This window comes from Leptopilina heterotoma, unplaced genomic scaffold (assembly GCF_015476425.1).
Source record: "Leptopilina heterotoma isolate Lh14 unplaced genomic scaffold, ASM1547642v1 Lhet_191, whole genome shotgun sequence".
NCBI lineage: Eukaryota > Metazoa > Arthropoda > Insecta > Hymenoptera > Figitidae > Leptopilina > Leptopilina heterotoma.
The window spans coordinates 616,150-640,145 of record NW_025110910.1 but is presented as its reverse complement, the minus strand read 5'-3'; the positions used below and the strand labels follow the sequence as shown (position 1 = coordinate 640,145).

Sequence of the window (23,996 nt, the reverse complement as noted above, 5' to 3'; positions counted from 1 at the left end):
AGAATTTATCGGCTCTGCGATCGTCTTAAACCGACTTGGACTCTATTTCCTAACTGAAGAATACTGAAATCCGCAAATATCAATATTCATCGTGTATATTTTGCATTTGTGTGTGAACCCAAATTCAAAATCCAGAAGTGAGAAGTTCAGAATGAACCGAATTGAGCTAAAACTAAAAATAATTTTTTTTTTTTTTTTTTTTTTTACCAGAGTTTATTTATTGTTAAAATTGAGCTTCTGAGATTGCTCTAAATACTAATTTGGGGAGGCCCCAAGTTGCCAACATCTGGAGGATCCTGTTTAATTTTGCGGAATCGTTATCCTACTTTTAAAAGTTGTACTCTGATGCGTTAACCTCCAGGAGAGGTGTTGCTCAGAAGAGTCGAGAAGTTGTACTGCAGAGTCATAATGTCTCAAAAATCGGTTTCATGGTACCTATCCTATTTAATTATTAATAGCGGAATTAACAATTATGTAGAATCCTGCAGCTGCTGCTGGCGACAAGTTCCAAATTTCTACCTACAGGAGAATGGAGAATTTAGGCTATAGCTTAAGGCATCTCCATCCTTTCTTTCGTTTCCTCAACATCACTGAATATTTCTGCTCTTTTGCTGCCTAATAAGCAATGAAGTTTTAAAATATTCATCTATCTCTACTATCCATCTCCCTAACTTTGCAATTCGAAATATTCAATAACTAAAGCTCCCAATCTTCGAAAATAAATATCTGTATTAGATAATTGATTCACCAAAAGTATCTAATTATTCAGTTGGTTTTTCAGAGAAATGAAGATTCCTAAAGACGAGTCACCTAAGGGGAATGAGTGACAGAAAATGATTCTGTTAACTGATGTTTATAATAAGTCCAATGTTTTAATAAAGCCATAGTCTCAGAACCATATTGTTGGTTATTTAAGTCTTCTCCTGAACTTATTATCAGTTCATCTGATTTGTGAGCCGGTTATAAAATTTTCAATCTCACCTTCGAATCATCTTTATCTGATTTCTTTGATGACTATAATTTTTTAACAAATTATTTAGATTGATTTCTATGGATTTCTATGGATTAAAATCTATGGATTTAAAGAAATATTTTAAAGTAGCTGATGAACTTAATAAAGTCCATAATTAATCCAGAATTTAGTTTAACTCTCTGCTGATGCTAACGACCGTTATCGTCAAAAATCGTCATTCTGGACGCCTGGTGGGGACAATGGGATTTACGTTCTTTGGCAATAGAGTGGGGATAAGTTAGCATCAGCAGAGGGTTAATAAATTTAGTTGATTTTTTCCTTCCAATGTCGAATTTTGATGATTATCGAAAGAGTAATAAATGAAACACTATTTCATTAGTTGTGCAACTAATTATTTATAAATATGAAATGATGGCATGCAGGACAACAAGCCGGTGGTAATCTGGCTTTTTCCCTTTAATGCCCAAAGGCGTTGGCCATGGAAAGAAGGAAGTCACACCGCACGTATAGTCAGAGCTCTATCTTTTCGCGTGCTTTTCACGGCCGGCTCATTTATCAAGCAAGCTTCCATTAATATCCGACAAAATAGTACAGGGACGCGACAACATATACAAGTCATGCTTGTCCGGCGGCAGCAGGCAGCATTTGCTTCTCACACAAAAGTTCACCATCCTCCCCAGTTTCTCAATATTCCCCATTCTCATTATCTTCTCACTACTATAATAACCAGAACCTTATCACCACAACAAATTTCGCCCATGTTCCGAATAATGAACTTCGTATTTAGAATTTCAATATACGCTTTTAACTTAAATTTAGAACCTTAAAGTTAAAGTAACTAATAATCCCCTATTATAGAATAGGTGGTATCATTTCTATTGAAAATAATTACTTTCAAAAATCTTTCTCTCCGTTAAACACGGCTCTTAACAATTTAAATAAAATCTCAAGTATTCTGACGGATTCATTCATGAGCGATACGCGGAACAAAAATAAAATGCACTTTATTCTCAAAGGTATATTGTACTACTTGTTTTCAATACACTATTCAACGATATACGTAATTGGAATAAAATTTGTTCACTTTGTTCAAAAAAAAACTTTCAACGAGTGAAAATATTTTTCTAATTAGCGGAAGGAAATTACTTCAAAAGAATACTTGTCAATTTTTAATTTAATTAAGGTTTATTAAATATATATACTTGAAAATGAAAGGAGACGGTAAATTTAATAGAAGTAAAAGCACCTTTTTGATCTTCTATAATTCACTATTCTATCCAGAGAGCGATGAAACGAATGTCTCCGTAGCTGTGAAGTGGAAGACGACAAATGGCCACGGCAGGTTAGTAATAAATTCAAGATATCGCCCATTCACAGTCTCGTCTCGTGGCACAAAATTGTAGTTTCAGACCTCAGGGAAATCTGAATGACTTTTCGTTACTAGCTTAATTAGTTTAAATTATGAATATCGACTTTTAATAACGTTTTAGAATTCTCTTATAAAGTGTTTGGAATCCTTTGAGTAAATCACAAAAATCTTTTCATGGATAAATTATATTATGGTTTTCATTAGCAATAATTGTGATCGCTGAGAAAAAATAATTTTTTTAAAAATTATAGTCATCAAAGAAATCAGATAAAGATGATTCGATCGTGAGATTGAAAATTTTATAACCGGCTCACAAATCAGATGAACTGATAATTAGTTAAGGACAAGAGTTAAATAAGCAGCAAATAAAAAGAGACGAGAGAGGGACACTATTTTTAATGTTGCATCTTGTTTAATTAATTGTTACGTCAAAACTGAAACCTTCCAAAATATCCTCGTATGTTCCTCGTCTTAAATTAGTTTTCGAATTCAACCTAATTTTAAGATAAGTTAATGAGGATTAGTCAATGCGTTCCTGTATGAGCGATGTTAGACTTTTTAGTCCCTCCTTGATTGTTATGTTGACATTCTTTTGCACCTCGTAGGATTTTGGCATTTTGATGACTTCCTGCATTCATGGGCCAGTAAGCATTGCTTTCATGCTGACCCTTGACGATCAGAACCACTGAGGGACTTAGCAGATTCACCCTTAACAGAATAGTACCATCTGTCCAAGATGGATCCTGAACCTCATATGTTGGTTACACAAACGTTTATGTCATTGTCAATAGGCATTGATGCGACGACTATGATATCCAAGGGCAAGTGAATATCAGACATCAGGACATGGATATCGATTTCTATCTCCCAGATAGCTGAAAATTATTATGAAGGTTAATCCTCGTATCTTATCATTAACTCTATCTTACTCTATTAAAAAGTACGATTCAATCGTTATCTGCAAAAAATATCAAAAGATGTGAAAGTTCAACAAAAATTGGTGATGAAAAAATATTTAATTGAAGTCACAACGTGAAAAGAAAAAAGCTGACCATAAGTCACTGATTTTAGCTGTGACCTGGAAGAAGCAAAAAGACGTTTCGAGCAGCATCTCTAATCTTACTCTCCCATCTTTGTAACCATGTTAGTTAAAATTGAACATTATGTTATTAAACTTTTCTCCGTATTTTAATAATAACATTTGTTTTACAAGTGTTTAAAATACACCGGATATCAAGCTTCATTTACTAAATGATGATTTTCTCCTTCTCAAGATAAAAATCATAGTTTCGCAGACACCATTTATCTTTCTACCATTCATTTCTTCTAATGAATAGAAATTCTTAAATTAATTTTCCTGATTCCCTTTATTATTCTTTTATTAGTTCTTCAAAATAAAAGAAAGTTTTAACACAATCTCTATATCAATTTTTGCCAAACTTAAAAATATATTTTTCAAGTTTCAAAGGTTTTGAAGAAAAGTGTCTAAGAAAGAATATTCAGAAAGAAGATTTAGAAAAGAAACCAATAGATACACCGAAACAAAAAATATATCAAATTTCAATTCAAATACAATACTTTTTTGAAACAATGAGACGTTTGTAAAATTTGTACTTGCAGTTTATAGGTAAAGTGTTGTGTTGTACTTATAGAGTACACACTTGCGATTATACGGAGTATATGAACTCGAGCTCAAGTGCTTTTCACTACATAGTCCTGCACACCATTTTCGATGATACAATCCTTTTCATAGACTCTCATACTTTTTAGAATGCACGCGTAAAGTTTTCAACTATAAGCATCATCTACATCGCTGCTTCAGGGAAAATGTGCTCACGTTCAAGCCTTAAAAAATTTTCATAAAGACTTTTCTTTGCCATAAGGTTTTAAGCATATGGAGTAAAAGCGTTTAGAAGTCACTTGCAAAATGCTCAGCTGTTACATGAAACTCTTTTCGAACTACAATATACATTGCCTTCACCGCTATTCTATTAAAGAAGGAAAACAAAATTTTTCTTTTCAAAAATTAAAGAAGCTTACATGTACTTTTTACAAATTTTTTCAATCTGGAGTAAAAGTTTTGATTACAAATTTTTAATGTCACTACTTATCTTTATCTTTATAAATTATTTTATTTATAAAAATAATTTTCTTTAAAACTTTTATAAAGAATTTTTGAGAGCTCTGGCTAACATTGGTTTAGACTTACTCATCAAAACAACTATTTTTGCTCTACTCTATCGATAGGCATCTTGCTGTGAGCAGAATATTTCTGGACTGGATGATCTAATGTGAAAAAATCAAAGAAAAAATTTCATTAATATAATAGATTATCCTGTGATTAATCGAAGGGATAATCAAAATATTTTATTTCCTGAAGCACTATTTTTTATTTTCTGTTAACTTTCCAAATGTACCATTTAAAAAATAAAATGTGCCCACGTTGCACTTAAACTTGATTTTATTTTGATTATTAAAGTAAAATACTCTTTAAGGGGGTTATTTAATTAAAATCAATTTTTAAATGAAATGGACCAATAAATGTCAAACAAGAGTTCTGTTTTAGACTGTATCAGAGTTAAGTTCGTATTTAAGACACCTAAAAGTTACGAGCGCCTTTAGCGATAGAGGCTATAGCTGTACTGAAACTTAGAAAGGACTCGTACGTAGAGTGAATTCTGATCACGGCATAAGATGAGATAAGCGGTTAACCGGAAACTTATTGAGAAAAAGTTTTCCTGGTAAAACCAGAATGTTCTTCATGTTTCTAAAAGACTTTTAAAAAAATCTTTCATATTTCTATTTTTTTTTAATAGAGGAAAAGAAAAAACTTAAAACGAATTTTTATGGGGAAAATTTTTCTTTTTAAACTAGTATTATATATGTTCGATACGTCAAAAGACTTTGTAGTAAGAATTTTGTCGGGAATAAAATCTTTTCAACGGTCTTGGTTATGATCTATTTCTACTGGAAATAATATTCACTTAGAATTGATAATGAATCGTAAATTTTTATTTCTGATAACTTTTAAATACTGTCATCCGCCATATTGGATCATTTTGAATTTTGTAAACCGCAGACCGGATTCATAATCAACGACTCCGAAAACCCCTAAGTAGGAACTTTTAGGTTTTAGGCGTATAAATAATTTTAAAAATATAATTTTAGAATTATGTACCTCGAAGTTTATCAATTTTTGAAAAGAAGACAAATGTTTGGGTGTTAAAGTGTTAAGCTAAGAAGCCGTGACATTTGGATCTATGAGATTGTATTTTGCAAGCTGGGCGAGTGAGAAAGATAAGTACCTCGTTACTCTGACTTACTCAGCCAGATACATTCGGACCGGTGACTTAGTGTTAAAGGTTCTTGTCAATGAAGTCTTGCTTCGTCTCAACCGGCACATTATATACGTAATGCGATGCGGTATTATTCGCTGGAGACGAAATAATAGCTGCAGGACAATAAATCCGCTTCAGAGAATAGAGCGTCATGTCGCGAAAAAATTGGAAGCATTTCGTTGGCGATGTAGGTCGACGTCGACCTCACTGCTCTGTAGGTCTCAAAGCCTCAAAACCGCACGCTTGTCATTTTATTCGCCAAGTTTACACTAGTCTGCACTATTCATAAAAAGTATTATAAAAATATTCGTTACTACGCAGATCCCGAAAAATAACATCCGTGAAGATTTTCCACCTCGTCGTGATGAATCGAGTTCTCTTTTTTTTCCTTATTTTTTTTATTTCCTCGCTACTTTATAAGTTTCATGTACATTCCTTTCCTTTTTATGAGCTTTTAAATTTTTTTTCCTACGGTTTCTTTACATTTGCAAGCATATAATAACACTTTATTAAAAAAATGTACTCTTCGTGAAACAATTTACATCGCATCGTTTTTGATATTAAATTATAATTTAAGTCAAAATTTTAATTAACTGAATATTAGATACAATTTCTAGAAATGTTATTAGAATTTTGTTAACGGCAAAAATGTACTAAATTTAAATCTTGTTCTCTAAATAAATAACTAGTTGAAAGGAAGAGCGTTTTCGTCTTTTGTTTAATTAATCATCCTATTGACACTTTTTGTGGTTATATTTATATAAAAAATGAGGTCGCAACTGATTTTAATTATTGGAATGATTGAAATATCATTCGCCGAATTGCAAACGACAACGACCGAGAGAGAAGCCAATACAGGAGAAAATGATGTGGATCTTGTGCCAACAATGGAGCAAATATTTGATCCAAATATAAAGCTTCTCAATTCAGGAAAAATCGATACGGATGAAGAAGTTGATGAAGATGAACGAGGGGATATTAGTCGAGATAAAATGCATGCAGTACGTGATGTGGCTTATTTTCTTCGTAGACATAAATTTCATGATTATGACAGAAGATACTACAGAGATGTTAACGATGTGTCAAGACGACTGTATGAGGAATTCCCAAAGCCGCCACTCAAGATCTTGCACTGGGAAGTTCACAAGGAGTGTGAAACCAGCTTTGTGCTTTGTCTTAAGTACCTTCAAAGGATAGCGAGTCTCTCAGCTTTAAGGCGAGAAGACGACACCGTCACGATTATGTTGGAACACAATTGGACCTTGCCTAATAATACTCAGCAGATCAACATTACCCAAAGTGAATGCGAGCGGAAGAACAAGTCTGAGGATCAACTGTTTGAACCCTTTAAGGGGCCAATAGGTAATTAATTTGTAGAAATAAATATCTGTTATAGTAAATACTTTTCTATGCGATAAAGGGAGAAAGAAAATAATACCTAGGTTCTCGGAGTTAATCCTCATTTAAAAAAACTGTTATTCAAGGGTTCGTGTTGTTTGTGGTAATCCCTCGTAGGGTCTAATAAGAATTAAATTACCATTAAATATTTGAGATGTTATAACAATTAAATTACTATCCAACACCTGAGATGTCGCATGATTGACATTCAGTTAACAATCAGGTACAAATTGACAACATTCATTAATTATGATAACGATTAGAAATTTATAATTAATATGCAAGAGCATGCGGATTAAATTAAAGCATAAAGATTTCCCTTTAATATTGTTATCGACTTACGTGTCTTGAACTTGGAGTCACCGGAACAAATATTAGTTTATTCTTCGGTCAATTCACGACACAATACAGGTTTAGACTTACTCATCAAAACAACTTTTCTCTATTTCGCCAGGAGTGCCTCTTCATACTCAGGTGGTCTTCACAAAATGCACACCTATTAATTGTTAGGCATGATGAATACAATTTTTGTCAGCCCTTTGCCTTTTCAATATTCAGTCTTTTCTGTCCGGGTCAGACCTCCCAGTCAATGACCTTTTCCCGTCAGGTCTCAATCGTCACTGCCGTGAGCACTTGATCCCTTCTCCTTGCTCCTTCCCTCTCCCTCCCTTCTCCTTCTTACTTTGATTTTATTGTTTGATTCACTTTAATTAAAAATCATTTCTTTCAATTTTATGCTACAAATAATTTACCAGGTAAGACAGCAACCAATTAAACTTTCGTCAATCCTTCTGGAATAATAATCAGTTTAACAAATTATAAATTAAATTTTACAATAATAAACAAAATTTTCAGTTTTCTGCAAATAATTGAACAACTTTAGAGCGATTTCAGTGGCGCACGTCTGCGAGTTACTACATGTGCTGGTATACGATGCTGCGTACGCCTGAATTGACCCATTTTGGAGAACCGTGCGATAACCATGCAGATTGTTTGGGAATTTATGGTACCCATAACAAAGATCCAAGAGCAGACGACAAAAACCCATTTGCCTGCGCCATCTATAGTTTTTGTCCTGATGCATGTTGCCCTATGAAATATTTCACTGATTGGAAAAAATGTTTTCAGTCGAAAAATAATCCCTGCTATGTAAATAATTCTCCAAGTACGTTTTCATTAGAATTTAATACGTAGAAATTAATAACATCAAGTAAAATAATTCTGAAATTTTTTAAAAAAATTTTCACTGTTAAAGAATTTGAAAAAAGTTTTTAAAATTTTTTTCTGAAAGTAGCTTAAAAGTTTAAATTAAAATAGAGAGATATTAAATGTAGACGTGAACTTTGCAGGATTAAATATAAAAGTATAAAAATAATCTCCTAATAGATAAACGTGAATGCAAGTTAAGTGCAGCGGAGAATCAGGATTTTGAGGCTTTGATGAGAAATGAAATAAACGTAACGTGCCATTGTCAAAAATCAGGTTACGAATGGTCGTCTAGATATGGAATTTGCATCGACGTGGATGAATGCACCACTAATAAACACAATTGTTCTTTGAGTTCGGGAGAAAGCTGTTTCAATTTGCCTGGTCATTTTGACTGTCTCTGTCAGTTCGGTTACATTTACAATTCACAAAAGGAAGAATGTACTGCAGATCTAATAATTCAAAATATATTACACAATCCTAATAGAAACCGGCAAAAAAAGATTGAACAAAAAAGTATTTTCACTTTAATTGTAAATGTATTTCGTAAATCGTCTGCCAATTTATTTTTGCTTCATCCTTTAATACTTACTCTATGTTACGCTACTATCTGCACAATGTAATTTATCTTAAGAATTTTTTTTAAAATAAAAGAAAAATTTAAATATATTATTTTAATTTATAATTGTATTGTTTTTGTTAGTCTTTGTGTCGTGGCAAAATTTATCAAGTTATAAGTTTGATTTTTAGAAATGCCTGAAGAAAATCAGTTTTGTAAAAAATATTCCTGCACGTTTTAAGAAATAAAACGCTTTGATTTTATGGAATAAAATTTCATTTGCTTTGTTTTATGGACTTTAGGCAAATCTAAAGTAATAACATTTTTTTTATTATTTGTAGATTTAGAGGCTAGGAAAAGATAGAAGCAACAGTACGTGGCAGATGTTCACACTGTACTTTTGTGTTAGCAAAGTATTTCAACAATAAAAGCATAAGAATGAAATAAATATCATATTTATATGTTTTGCTTAAGGGGTCCTCCAGTTATACAGCCAAAAAAAGTCGATATATTATGAATTTTTTTTGAGACAATTATTGAATAATTTTTTTTTAAATTTCTATGATGAATTTTCGAGAGCTCCGGCTAACATTGGTTTAGACTTACTCATCAAAACAACTATTTCTGCTCTACTCTGTTGATAGGCATCTTGCTGTGAGTAAACTGAGTATCCTACAGACAGCCCATAAAATCCTGCGTTGCAAATTTTTCAGCAAATTGGTTTAATATTTAAAAAATCGTCCGCCATATTATATCCGACATTTTGAATTTATAAAAACTGACTTTATTTGAATAATTATTGGCTTTTTATTCAATAAAATAAACATAATTGTCTTCTTTATAGGCAATGATAATAATATATTATGTATACCTTTTTATTTTTCGTTCCAGTGCATTTTAAATAATGTGAAGTTATACTTTTATTTTAATACTTTACTATCGCAATTGTATATTTCTCTTTCATAAGAATAATATTTACATGATAAAGAGATTTAAATTTATACGTAAACAAGAAATTCCTTATTTCCAAGAAATGTATATTATTTTTGTCAAAGGTCCTTGCCTCTACATCAGATATGCCACTTTCGCAAAGGAGTTGGAAAATACAACGGGAAACATTTGTAAACATTCTCGTTTATTTTTTTTGTAATATTTTTTAAATGCAAATGAATGAAATACTAAATCTTTGCAAAATTATAGAACTCAAGTGTTCTTGTGGTAAATGGCAGTATTTACGGGAATTTTTTTTCTCGTAACATACGTGTAGTTTACCTTATTTATTTCTAGACTCACAAAGAAAAATATATTTATTAAACAATTCAGAACAATTTAGATTTTAGATAAATAGAAAATAGAACATCTCTACGTAATTTCAAAATATTAAGATCTGAGTTTGTGTGATTGAGGTGTGGGTGCCTAAATGTCTTCGGTCGACCTCCAAAGTTTAAATGTCGCTCATTAGTTGTGCGAGTGAAATAAAGCCCACACTGACGAAATATCATGCAAATCTAAACTTCTCGTAAGTAGAGGTTGAAGGGAAGTTGAAGCTCGTTTACATGCAGATGCATCACATCGGTTTTCCAATGGATATAGGTTACGATTAAACGTAAAGGCTGCAGGTTCCCTGCAACTATTAATACAAATGTTATACTTTGGAAAATTCATGCATACATTTAAAAAATTCATTTCAATAATTTCGCTATAACTTTGGGAGTTTGTAAACATTCTTTCTATTTTGGGAAAGTATTAGCACTTATTCCAAAAGTTTTCAATAATAACTCGTAACATCTAAATCAAACTCAATCGTATATTGTTAAAAACATTCTTCTAATTTAGTTTCTTTCATAAATCAGGAAGTAAACGAATTTCTTACAGGTGAAGTATTGATTTCTCTACGTGCCCTATAAGTTGAATACTCCAAGATTCTAAGCACGACTTCAGAACTAACTAGAACCAGGATAGGCCAAGTTTTCATTGAACTCAGATCACTTCTCGATTCAAGAAAACTATGAATTCCTTGATGCTGTGCTCCTGATAGAAGATAAGATGTGAGATTAGTTTCCTTAGAAAGTATCTAAGAGTTAATTGAATCACAGTGGACGTTTTATTTAAAACCTAAGTTTAGTTGTGTGTTGCATTCTCTGGAACAAAGTACAATTGATGATATTTATTGTTAACTATATCGATATACTTGAAGGAGATGATGTTAGTCGACGAAATATCAATTTTTATAACTTCATCATAATAATATTGTTGAACTCTAATCATGAATTCTATTAAATGTCATTCCCAGTGGTCTTTTCTAATTAATTATATTTTACTTTTTATATTAATATTATTAGCGCGACTTTTCAAATGAAAAGTTGTAGATGGCGCATAATTCGTTCCTGAGGCTGAGTTCAATTTCGTTAAGTCCACTTTGACATTCTCATTTGGCTCAACAACGAAAGGCTTGTTCATCACTTTTGGCATTTCTACCTGAGGAAACTTTGCTGCGCTATGAAATATATTTCATAGCATCTTGGAATCTTTATGCGCTATCGGTTAAGTCGAACCCCCTTTTTATAATTTCTATACTTTAAATTAAATCTTAAGCCACAAAACTTCTGTCAATAATTATCGTCTTTTTCTGAAATCTAAATTTTCATCGTTTTTTTTAAAAAGAACCAAGTTCATCAATATCACAATTGATTTGTTTGTAATAATTTTTCTAATGCTTCTAATGCATCTGCTTTACTATGAAAATTATTTTTTCCTGCATGTTGACTCTCTTTAAACGGCGCCAGTGAATGAACTTTCAGCTAAGGAAAGAAGTTTCCTGTCTCGCGTACAGTAAAGTTATTCAACGATCGAGTCACTTTCATTTTCTCTCTGCAGTTGATGATCATGTCTCTTCATGAGTGGTTCGGAGAACGCGAAGTACTACTCACGGGAGTTACCAGTGAGGTAGGCCGCGCTATTCTCGAAAAGATTTTACGTGCTTTTCCAAAGATTAAAGTTTATGCAGTTCTGAGGTCGCGTTCAGGTTATAACAAGGATGATCGGATTAAGAGGATTTTCCTTTCTCCCGGGTATGAACTTTCAACATTCCTAATTGGCCGGAAGAACAAATTAAAAATTATTTCCCCCACTTTTAAAATTACTCGAACAATTAGAATTTACTGTAATTGAAGAATTTATTTATTAATCTAATAATTAAAAAAATATTTTCAGTAACTGAAAATTTATTTTCTGACACAATTAGAATACCAAGGGGGTAAAAAATTGATTTAAATATAAATATTCCGTTACTATGATAAAATAAAAATATGTAATCAATTTAATTAATTAAACGCAGTGTGAAGTAAATATTGAAGTAAAAAAGAAAGTAGGAAAAGCTTGAAAGAGGGTTTTTTATGGTCTCTTTAAAGAGGGCAATAAAATAAAAATTCGATAAGCTGATAGGCGTATCTCAAGTTGGACGTCCAATGTAATGCAATAAAGATTCAATGAACCTTCCTGTAAATTTTACGCGTACCGACGAATGGGATCGTCGTATTACGTGTTTGGACGCCGTTATGACCAAAGCTTTTGCATCATGAAAGCACGCAAACATAGTTCAGCATTGTCGCCTCAAGGCAGTAATTTTTTTCATTAAATTTTTTCGCGCTAAAAAAATATTCCAGTTTTGCCAAATAAACATTGACCTCTTGTTTTGTGTCTAAATCTTTTTCACTCACTTCTTAAAACTCATGCGCTTTGTGTTCTAGTATAAAAGTATCGTGTCCTAGTTATTCATTCCTGACATCTAATTAATAATAAAACATTTTTTTTTTTTTTTTTTTTTTTTTTTTTTTTTTTTTTTAATATTAAAAAGTGTTCTAAACAGTTACTGATCAGTAAATCAAAAAATTAAAACAATAGTGATTAATTAATTAATAGTAATAGATATAAATGATAAGAAGGAGTAAAGAATAAAATATACTAAAGCAGCAAGTGAAGAATAGTAATAATAAAGACGCGAATAATTCTAAAATCATTGGTTTGGAATATTGGTCGGCGATTAATAAGCCAATCGTCGTTATTGGCAATTTCCCATTTGGCGAAATACGTCGCACTTGATGTCCTAAGCTATTAAATTCCTCCTGATGATGTGTCAAAGATGCGTGTGCGGAAGTAATCCAAATTTACACTTACCCTCATTACCTAAAGTGCGCTACCAGATTCTCAGCTTGTATAAGTACATCGATCCTTATCCTACATCCCATTTTAAAACTGTTTCATTATACGAAAGCATTAAAATAAATTACTTTTTATTTTTCCATGAAACATGTGATGTGAACTAAAACACTTTGTCTGCAACAAATTAAATGAAACAAAAAATGATACATCGTTTTTGATTAACAAAAAATTCAATTTCGAGGAACGTTTAATTTAAAAAATTAATAGTAAAGATTGTTAATGAATTAAAAAAAAAAAAAAAAAAAATTCACTGTAAATGATGTAATGTCAATTTAAGAAGTGACAGTAGAAATTGAAATATCAGCAGCGTTGATAATTTTGTAAAATTCTTATTTAATTTTCACAAATTCACTCGCAGCTCAATTAATTGGCTCATCATGTAATTTACTTTATCTCTTTCAATAGAGTAAAGTGCTTGTCTATTCGATTGAACTATTGCATGAACGTGCAAAAGGTGTTTTAAGACAACTCGAGGGGGGAGAGAGTTTAAAGGGAGGTTTTTATTGAGCTGCAAAAGACTTGGGATTCCACCTCGACTTTCGTGAAAATGTTACAACTCAACGGTGATTTTTCTCTTTTATACAAAAGAAATTCACGCAATAAATTCCACGCTTTTTTTATTCTCCCTGATTCCTTTTTCTTTAAACGACTGAATTATCTATAGCACAATGCTGTGTTGATGTTTGGGATTTTTTATTCGATATTCCTTTTTTTGTTATACTATGATATAACATTTATTTAAATTTAGTTTTCGAAACCTATATTTAAATAAATATTTTTAAAATTTTTTCTCTAAAGGTTAATAAAAGTGGCCTGATGATGGTTCTGAATTAAAATTCTATGCTCCAGATAAATGAAAATAATTAAAAAATATTTCAGATACGAGAGACTTCGACTTGAGGATCCGAATGCACTTTCGCGTGTGAGGTCCATAGAGGGAAATCTCCTTTACGAGAGCCTTGGACTAAGTAAAGAAGATCAGGCTCTTCTGGCAAATGTCAGCGTCGTGTTTCATGCAGCTGGACCACATGACACTGTCCTCGAGTTCTGTCAAGACCTACCTAACCTCAAAGTGGTTGCAGCAGCCACTAACCTCTTTAGATATAGGGGGCAAATTGCTGAAACTTTACTCAATGAACAAGTACCTGATGTTCCACTAGCTTTAATTCGACTCCCCATTGTGGGTCCCGTTTACAAGGAACCAATGCCAGGCTATGTTGAAGTCATAAAAGGACCAACGGCCCTAATGGTTGGCGCTGGATTTGCATTTGGACACGCGGACTATCAGGCTGAAATTATTCCCGTTGATCTCGCTGTTAATACACTTATTGTCTCCGCATGGGAACGTGGTTTAAGGTAAATTTACAAAATCCTTCTATTTCTTTATAATAAAATTAATATTTTATCTTTTCTCTATTAATGTTTCATTTTTTAACACAAAAACATATTTGCACCTTTTTTTGTCCCTAAAGTTCAATCTATTTTCATTTCACCTGTTGCACTTGCACTTTAATCTTTCGGCAAATTTTCAAAAAACTTAACAGTTTATGAAAATTCAAAATGGCGGATCCAAAATGGCGGACAATAAAAAAAACTCTCAAGTAACAACATTTAACCAATTTCATTACCTTTGAGTATCAACTTTTAGGCAAATTACAACGATTTTTGAAAAAGACGTCTTCCATATTTGATCCGCAATTCTTTTTTGAAAATCTAACATGAAATTCGTAATCAGCGACACCAAAAACCCCCTACTATTAAGTTTCAGGGAAATTGGAACAATTTTTAAAAAAGTCGTCCGCCATCTTGGATGCGCCATTTTGAATTTTGAAAATCTGACTTTAGATTCGTAATTAACGACCCTGAGGACCGTTGATACAGTACTTATTTTTAAACATATTTATAATAAATTCTCCGAAATAGAAATAGAAATTCAATTATTCCCCAGAATTATATTTTTTTGTAAATGGAAATTAAAGTAATTATTTTGAATAATTTTCAGAAAGTTTTTTTTCCCAGAAAGTTCTGTAAAAATTTAATTATTTAAATACAAAAATTCTATTTTTTTTTATAAAAATAGGAACTGTAACTCTTTTTGGTTTCATTTTAAATTTTAATGGTGAAAAAAGAAAAATTCAAGAACGCAGTTTAAGGATTTCAATATTTTTAAAGTTCACCAAAAACTTTAGAATTTCTTTTGCATAAATCCAGAATATTTTTCCACTACTTTAAATAATATTTCCCGATTTTTCTGACCCTTAGCAACTTCGTGAAAAATGTGAAAAAATGTCTAACTCAAAAAGAAATTTTATAAGCTAAAAGTCTTTTAAAAAAAAATGTGAGATATTTTAGAGGAAAAAATTATTATAAAGAATAGTATAAAGAATTATTATTTATCTCAAATAAAAATTTTTGCATTCAATTAAAAAAAACAAATTACCAATCAATAGTTAATAAAATCCTCCATTGGAAATTTTTTTATTCGATTTTAAATTAAAATTTTTTTCTACAAAACACAAATGAACTATGATTGTATTCGAAAAAAACACTTTGTACAGTTACATGGTTATTTTTTTGCTGAATTTGATATTATTTGAAACGCAGTCTTTACGTGTCTTTAACGTGATATTGAAATTCAATACATATATATTAAAAAAATATAATAATTAAAATAAAAAGAAAAAAATATTTAACAAAAAATATTGAACATATTCAAAAAAATTGACTGTGCGAATATTTCTGTATTAAAATTCTGACATAGTTGTAGAGCGCAGTGGAAACCCATTTTCTTTATATATTACAAGCATTGACCAACCTCCCGATTCTTCTGAACAAGCGCCCGTCGTAATTTTTACAATAAATTTTCTCTTTTCTCTGTACGTGATGTTGCAAAGGCACTTTCTCGTCTGCGTTTTCCTGACTAGCCATCAGCCTTTCTGTTTTCCAACGTTATTTATCGTTGAGCTACGAAACCAGAACAGGTTTTTCGAACATTGCTTAAATTATATAATAAACAACTCTTCAACTTTATTTTTTTCCTTTTTTTCTTCTCCTATTGACTCTTCTATATCCATCAATTATATTTTAATTGCTGTTTGAAGAAAATTCATAAATTCCTCGTATTATTTTTAGAACACAAAAAAAATAATATTGCGAAAAAATGTTAAATATAACATTAAAAAAAAAAAAAAAAAAAAAATTGAGTAAAATAAAAACAATAAATAAAACTATTTTAATTTTAATTTATTATTTTATTTTAATTTATAATTTTAATTTATCGTTGAGCTACGAAACCAGAACAGGTTTTTCGAACATTGCTTAAATTATATAATAAACAACTCTTCAACTTTATTTTTTTCCTTTTTTTCTTCTCCTATTGACTCTTCTATATCCATCAATTATATTTTAATTGCTGTTTGAAGAAAATTCATAAATTCCTCGTATTATTTTTAGAACACAAAAAAAATAATATTGCGAAAAATGTTAAATATAACATTAAAAAAAAAAAAAAAAAAAAAATTGAGTAAAATAAAAACAATAAATAAAACTATTTTAAAGTCAATCAAATAATGTAATAAATAATTTGTTTATTTCGCCATAACAGGAAAAAAAATTCTAAAACAAATAAATTGAAATTTTTTTTTTTTTTTATAAACTTTTGAATGCATAAATGAAAATGGCAGAAGAAGATATTTCCGCATCCATCATTTTGCATTTCCCCCTTTGAGCGCTCGACTGAACATCGAGTTCACATTTCATTTGAAAGTACGTATTCGCCTTTTTTTTCTTCCTCCTTCTTCTTCTTAGTCGATACACTCTAGACTCGGGGAATTCAACGTCGCGACTTTATATATTCGAAATGCTTCAAGACGAGATCTCAATCGCTTACGAGGAAAAATAAAGCTTAGTTTCGGAAACCACTGGCGTTTCAAAATGTAATTTTCTTAGGGGGAGAAAATGTGGCGATATTCGACGTTGATGGATCACTCGCTCGGATGATTTAACCTCTTCTGTGTGCCTCTTCGTCTCAAAAAGTATATAGGCACACACACGATATACCTTTTCTTTTCTTTTCTTTTTTTTATTTTTCTCTTCCGAAATGACATTTGACATAAAATATTCTCTTATTTTTTTATTTTTTTTTTTTGTGATCTACATTGTCTTTTTTATCCTCACTTTATTAAATTTATTGTGGGCAATTTTTTCTTTATTTTTTTGACATTTTGTTTATTTTCTCACATAAACATCGAGGAAAATATTTTTTTCAGTCGATATTTGAGTGAAAAATTTTTTTTAGGTATTTGGAAAATCATTTTTTAGTGAAATTTGAAAAAAACGAAAATTTACTTTCACTATGGTTTTGACTTTCACTTTCATTATCATTTTTACTTTCACTTTCATCTTCACTTCGACTTTCACTTTTAGTTTCTATTTCAGTTTCATTTTCAATTTCACTTTGACTTCATTTTATCTTTAACTTTCACCTTCACTTTCACTTTCACTATAATTTTTACATTCACTTTTACTTTGACTTTCTTTTTTATTTCACTTTTTCTTTAACTTTCACTTTGGCTTTTACATTAAACTTTATTTTTACTTTCACTTTGGCTTTTACATTGACTTTCATTTTTACTTTCACTTTCACTTTAATTTTCACTTTGGATTTTGTTTCACTCTCATTTTCAGTTTAATTTAACTTATTTTTACTTTCACTTTGGCTTTTATTTTCGCTTTTATTTTCAGTTTAATGTAACTTTAACTTCAACTTTAAATTTCACTTTCACTATCATTTTCATTTTCACCATCACTTTGACATTCACTTTGTCTTGTATTTTAATTATTATTTTCATTTTTACTTTAAATTCATTTTAAATTTAACTTTAACTTTCAATTTTATTTTTACTATAATTTTCATATTCACTTTTACTTTGACTTTCATTTTTACTTTCACTTTTACTTTAACTTTCACTTTGGCTTTTATTTTCACATTCATTTTTTTCACTTAGACCTCATTTTAAATTTAACTTTAAAATTTATTTTCACTATCATTTTCACATTCACTTTTATTTTCACTTTTTCTTTCACTTTTACTTTGACTTTCACTTTGATTTCATTTTCAGTTTCTTTTAGACACCATTTTAAATTTAACATTAACTTCAAATTCCACTTTCACTATAACTTTGACTTTTACTTTCACTATTATTTTACTTTCACTTTTATTATAACTTTCACTTTCAATGCGAAAAGTAAAGTAAAAATAAAAATGATAGAAATTGATAAAGAGTTTAGAAAAAAAAAATTTTTTTTAAGGAAACTCAACATCGAGTTGATAAATTTAATAACAGAAATCTTTTATAATTTAAAAAAAGGATACTTTAAAAATAAAAATTTTACAATAACAGTCTTTTAATTTTTGGCATTTAAAAATAATCTTTTTTATTCAACGGAAATCATTAATTGTATTCAATTTCAACACGTGAAGTGAATATAATTTATCTTCAGAGAGTTCCTGGGGAAACCTGCAAATGAAGTTTCATATTTGAAATGTTAAATATAACGTCATTTATTTTTAAATTAAAAAGTCTGAGTTTAATCAAATGACACACACGAACTGCATGAGTTAAAGTACATTTTGGCAAAATAATTCAATAATATATCCAGCTACATAAAATTATATCCACTTCCATTTATATACATATGTAAACGTAAACTGAAATTAAATTCAAAACATCTTGCGCACATATAATTAATTCTCCAAGAATGTCATATATATTCCTTGGCACATTTTATAATCATTATATTTAATTATTATTATTAAAAAATTATTTTTTTGTCATTTTATATTTTTTTTATTTATTTATTTTATTTTTTTCTCATTTTATATTTTTTTTTATTTGTTTATTTTATTTTTTTCTCATTTTATATTTTTTTTTATTTGTTTATTTTATTTTTTTTCATTTTCTATTTTGTTTTATTTATTTATTTTATTTTTTTTCATTTTTTATTTTTTTTTATTTTTTTTTTTTATTCAGTTTGGAGAAATAGTGTGATTATCTATATATTGAACTTTGAAAATAGAAGTTATTACACAAGCGGGTATAGTTCGCATTTGGAGTGTAATTGACATTACATTAGAAAATTCACAGTTTGAACTGCATATGCGTGTCAGAAGTATAAATCAACGATTCATGTAAACTTTCTAATTACGCATGAGTCGAAATATGTATGAAAAGCAAAGTTTAATAGTTTTGAAATTTTATGAGGCTTATTCAACGTGAATTGTTTGCAGAGCAAATATTGAATGTTCTTAGAAGACATCAAGATATACTTTTCCTTTCGTATATACATACATACGGTAGCTTTCTCCTTGCGATTACTCACGCAATGCAATTTTTTTTCTATCTGCAGATATTTCCTAATGTTCCTTTTGATTTAATATTTTATTATTTATTTATTTATTTAAAAAAAATCTTGACTTTATTATTTATTTTTAACTATTTACTTATTTATAATTATTTATATATTTATAATTATTTACTTATTTTTAATTATTTACTTATTTATAATTATTTATTTATTTATAATTATTTACTTATTTTTAATTATTTACTTATTTATAATTATTTATTTATTTATTTATATGCTTAAAACTAATTCTTTATTTCATAGTAAATTAAAAATTCAAATGCAATCTTTGAAATATTTTATATTTTGTAGACGCTAATCAGATGAATTTTAAAAAAATACGTCCGCCATATTGAATCCGCCATTTCAAATTTTTGAAAACGGTCTTCAAATTCGCAATCAGCAACATAAAAAACCCCCGAGTAACAGGTTTTAAACGAATTTGATCAAATTTAAAAAAAAAAAGTCCGCCATATTGGATCCGCCATTTTGAATTTTTGAAAATGGACTTCAGATTCGTAATCAGCGACATAAAAACACTCCGAGTAACAAGTTTTAAACGAATTTGATCAAATTTTTAAAAAATGTCCGCCATATTGGATCCGCCATTTTGAATTTTTAAAAACTGACTTCGAATTTATAATCAACGTCCTTATAATTAATTTGGGGTTTACTTCTCAAAATTTTCTGTCAATAACTACAAAAAGAATTCCTTTTCTAAAACAGAATATAAAAATACACCAGAATATACACAGAATTTTTTTTTAACAAAAATGTATTTGCTATTTTCTTCATCCTTTTTTTCGTCAAAAAAATTTCGTTATTAAAAGTAAACAATCTCTATTCAAAACAAGAGAATATATAAATTTCTATGAAAAAAGATGTAGTTTTCGTGATGTGAACTAATTTTTTTTTTTTTTTTTTTTTTTTTTTATAAATGAAAGAAATATATAAATAAAAAATTTCTTTTTTTTAGAAGCAAATATGACAAAGTGTCAGTTTACAACGCGACTTCAATTGGATGCTCATGGGGCGAACTTGTTACATATGGAAATCGAGGAAATCTAAAATTTACATATCCAACATTTGGTTTTCGTGGAATGACGAATAATGTCGTGCTCCACTGGTTAGCCGTCTTTTTCACTGACTGGCTACCGTCCGTCATCTGTGATACAATCTTGAATTTGTTTGGTGCAAAACAGAGGTAAATTAATTAATTATAATCCCACTATTTTGCAGGACCTCTAATGCTGTATTATGAGAATTAATTAATTCTTGATAAAAAAAAAATTTTTTATTTTTTATACAAATATTATTTCTTGATTAGTTTTTTTTTAAATTGATTCATGATTTATTTATTAATATCCAAATAGCATAAAATTTAGTTAACGTTGTCTCGCAATATTATTTTTTAATTTTTTTTAAATTTCGTTTTTTATATTTTTATTTTATTTTAATTTTTAAAAATTAATTTTTTTATTTTTAATTTATTATTAATTTATTATTTTTCTTTTAGTTTTTCATATTTTTATTTAAATATTTTATATTTCTTAAAAATATTATAGTTATAAATTGCTTTTTTTCTAACTGCTCTAAAAAATAAAGTTCAATATAAAAAAAATTCCAATTTTTTCATATATTCGAATAATAAAGTCAATGGGATTCTATATATTTCCTTAGAATAAAATTTATTCTTTACTCACCGCTTTTTCGAATTTCAATTTGACACTTCTTATCTTATATCAAGAAAATATAAGAGGATCTGTTTTCTAATGCATGACAAAATAAAGTGATTTTTATTTTTGTTATTCCCATCACGAAAACATATCAATTTAAAATAATAACTAATTGTATTTTGAACACTAAATTTATTTTTTCAATTTTTTTTTTAAAGGAATATTGAATAAAATGAATAACAATTTTAAATTAAATTCCAGGCAGCACGTAATATTATTTTTAGTTGGAAAATGTTTTAATAAAATAATAATAATAATTTTTTAAAAAATTGAAAATTTTTTTTTTGTAAATTATTATGTATTAGTAAGTATGTATTAGAAAGTATTAATTTTTCCATATAACTTGTTTTATAATATAAATTTTTCTCATATAATAAAATAGATATTTAACACAATTCTTGCAAGTGGGTTAAAAGTATCAATCACAACCGACACTTTTATGTCTCTGACTTGTATCACACTGTATGAAACAAAAAAATCAATGACACTAACATCAAAAATAAAAAAATTCTTACACAAAATAAAACTAGCAGCAAAGTGTGTCAAATCACGATAAAAAAAAATATTTATATACTTTTGCGACACAAAAAGGAGTAGAAAAAAAATTTACATAATGAACTAATTTGCAATTTACTATATACATTAACATTATGGAAATTTTTTCTGGTTTTTAATAAAAAGTTGTATTATTTTGCTTTATTGTCAGAGACAATTTGGTGATGTTTTCTTTTGAACTTGTTATATCATTTTTTTTTCAAAATTTTACTCTGTTTGAAAAATATTTTTTATTTTCTAAAACCACGCAGACAGCAGCAAGCCTGCTGCAATATTGATGCAAAATTATCTTCACATCTTTTAATATTATTAAAAAAAAAAAAAAAAAAAACATTTTAATATTATTCTGAACTTGTTTTACCATTTTTTTAAAATTTTACTCTGTTTAAAAATAATTTTATATTTTCTAAAACTATACAGATAGCATCAAGTCTACTGCAGTATTGATGCAAAATTATCTTCACATCTTTTAATATTATTTAAAAAAAAAAATACATTTTAATATTATTCTGAACTTGTTTTACCATTTTTTTAAAATTTTACTCTGTTTAAAAATAATTTTATATTTTCTAAAACTATGCAGATAGCATCAAGCCTACTGCAGTATTGATGAAAAATTGTCTTCGCATCTTTTAATATTTAAAAAAAAATTACTCTTTAATATTATTTGCCACAATTTATTTAATTTATCAGAAAGGGAATATTTTTAAAAATGAAAATTGAAAATTCCCTTCATAAAAAAAGAGAAAAGGGAACACAAGAGACAAATGTTTGAAAAATACTGACGAATGTATTACAATCGGAAGTATATCAATGTTTTTTGTCAAGTTTCTGAGAAGAGAATTGAGCATCAAGATTGGTTTTTCAATTGGTTATTTTCTAGGATCGTTGCTGAACACGTCCGAGTGCAAAATGCGCTTCGCTCTCTGAAGTCAGTTGCATCCAAGTCGTGGTCAGTTGAGAGAAATCACGTCAATCGACTTTACAAGCGCCTTAGTCCAATGGATCAGGAAACATTTCCCCTCGAAGCTGATATCGATGTTGAATCCTACGTTTTGTGCGCTGCTGCCGCAAGCAGAAAATACTGTGTGGATGAAAATAACATTAAAATTGTTCGAGGTTTTACCAGAGCTATTATCTTTCTTGCTATTGTCATTTTTTGCTTTACATTTCTTTTTTAGTTTGAGAGAGAAAAAAATGTAAAAGAAAAATGGACAACAACAATAAAAAAAAAACGTATCTAAAAACATCGTTCGAACGTAATCGAAAAAAATATTCTGAAAATTGAAAAAATAGAAAAAAAGTAAAAATAGAAAAAATAGAAAAAAGTAAAAATTTAAAAAATTAATAATGTAAAAAATGTAAAAAAATTTAATTGTACTGTTTTTAAGTACAAATTCTTATAGGAAAACTATTTAATTTTTTGAAGAAATATTTCTAGCAGGAGAGACTAAAATTAATGTATTTATTTTCTAGAAATGAAATTGTCGATTTCAAATAATTTTAATCAAAAATAAAATATTCACCATACATGTGTAATAAATTATGTAAAAATATTTTTTGTAATAAATAGTTATTTTTCTGTAGTCAGCAATTTTTTTATAAGGTTTTTTGGGGTTTGATAACGAATTTGACATCAGAAATTCAAAATTCAAAATGGCGGATTCAATATGGCCGACCAAAATCTCAAAATGTTGTACAATTCATGATTTTTGTAAGATACAAAGAAGTTCTTATAGTTGTCAAGGTTGTTGGTAACGAATGACAACAGAAATTCAAAATTCAAAATGGCAGATTCAATATGGCCGACCAAAATGTCAAAATACTTGGCATTCAAACAATACATGATTTTTATTAGATCCAAAGAAGTTCTCAAGCTTTTTAGAGTCGTTGATAACGAATGACATCAGAAATTCAAAATCCAAAATGGCGGATTCAATATGGCCGACAAAAAAAATGTGAAAATGCTTCGGATTTTGAACAAAACCTGTGAAAAACAATTTTCTCGAAATGAATTTACACAATTCCGATCTTAATTTACCTAAGAAAAACGAGAAATTTAATTAAACTTGAAAAAATAATTGAAAGAAGCAAAAAAAAAAAAAAAAACTTGTAATTTATTTTAGAAAAACAAAATTAAATATATAGTTTTCAAACAATTTTTTTCGGAATGAAAAAGTTGGAGAGGATTGACGCACACGAATCCTCCTGGTATATCGGGTTTCGTGGAGATAAA

At 28.9% G+C, this 23,996-nt stretch overlaps 2 protein-coding genes across 3 annotated transcripts; both read left to right on the top strand.

Annotated features, from left to right (window-relative positions):
• The first annotated feature begins 6,447 nt into the window (after positions 1 to 6,447).
• On the top strand, positions 6,448 to 9,207 carry LOC122500762 (growth arrest-specific protein 6-like). The gene is made up of 4 exons (XM_043609849.1): positions 6,448 to 7,042; positions 7,962 to 8,243; positions 8,465 to 8,725; positions 9,185 to 9,207. The coding sequence occupies exons 1-4, from the start codon at positions 6,448 to 6,450 to the stop codon at positions 9,205 to 9,207; spliced, it is 1,161 nt and encodes a 386-aa protein (XP_043465784.1).
• A 2,522-nt stretch (positions 9,208 to 11,729) lies between these two features.
• On the top strand, positions 11,730 to 23,229 carry LOC122500883 (fatty acyl-CoA reductase 1-like). 2 transcript variants are annotated; one of them, XM_043610025.1, is made up of 4 exons: positions 11,730 to 11,914; positions 13,944 to 14,420; positions 20,446 to 20,673; positions 22,644 to 23,229. In XM_043610025.1, the coding sequence occupies exons 1-4, from the start codon at positions 11,730 to 11,732 to the stop codon at positions 22,939 to 22,941; spliced, it is 1,188 nt and encodes a 395-aa protein (XP_043465960.1). In that variant the 3' UTR covers positions 22,942 to 23,229. The 2 variants fall into 2 exon arrangements, with proteins under 2 accessions (XP_043465960.1, XP_043465961.1); XM_043610026.1 differs by having other exon boundaries at positions 11,731 to 11,789.
• The last annotated feature ends 767 nt before the right edge of the window (positions 23,230 to 23,996 follow it).

Bases quoted from the DNA above. Each gene is read 5' to 3' on its own strand.
- LOC122500883 (XM_043610025.1), top strand. From the start codon at position 11,730: ATGTCTCTTCATGAGTGGTTCGGAGAACGCGAAGTACTACTCACGGGA. The intron at 14,421-20,445 runs GTAAATTTACAA...TCTTTTTTTTAG, and splicing joins GCATGGGAACGTGGTTTAAG to AAGCAAATATGACAAAGTGT. The intron at 20,674-22,643 runs GTAAATTAATTA...GTTATTTTCTAG, and splicing joins TTGTTTGGTGCAAAACAGAG to GATCGTTGCTGAACACGTCC.
- LOC122500762 (XM_043609849.1), top strand. From the start codon at position 6,448: ATGAGGTCGCAACTGATTTTAATTATTGGAATGATTGAAATATCATTC. The intron at 8,244-8,464 runs GTACGTTTTCAT...ATCTCCTAATAG, and splicing joins CTATGTAAATAATTCTCCAA to ATAAACGTGAATGCAAGTTA. The intron at 8,726-9,184 runs GTACTGCAGATC...TATTATTTGTAG, and splicing joins CAATTCACAAAAGGAAGAAT to ATTTAGAGGCTAGGAAAAGA.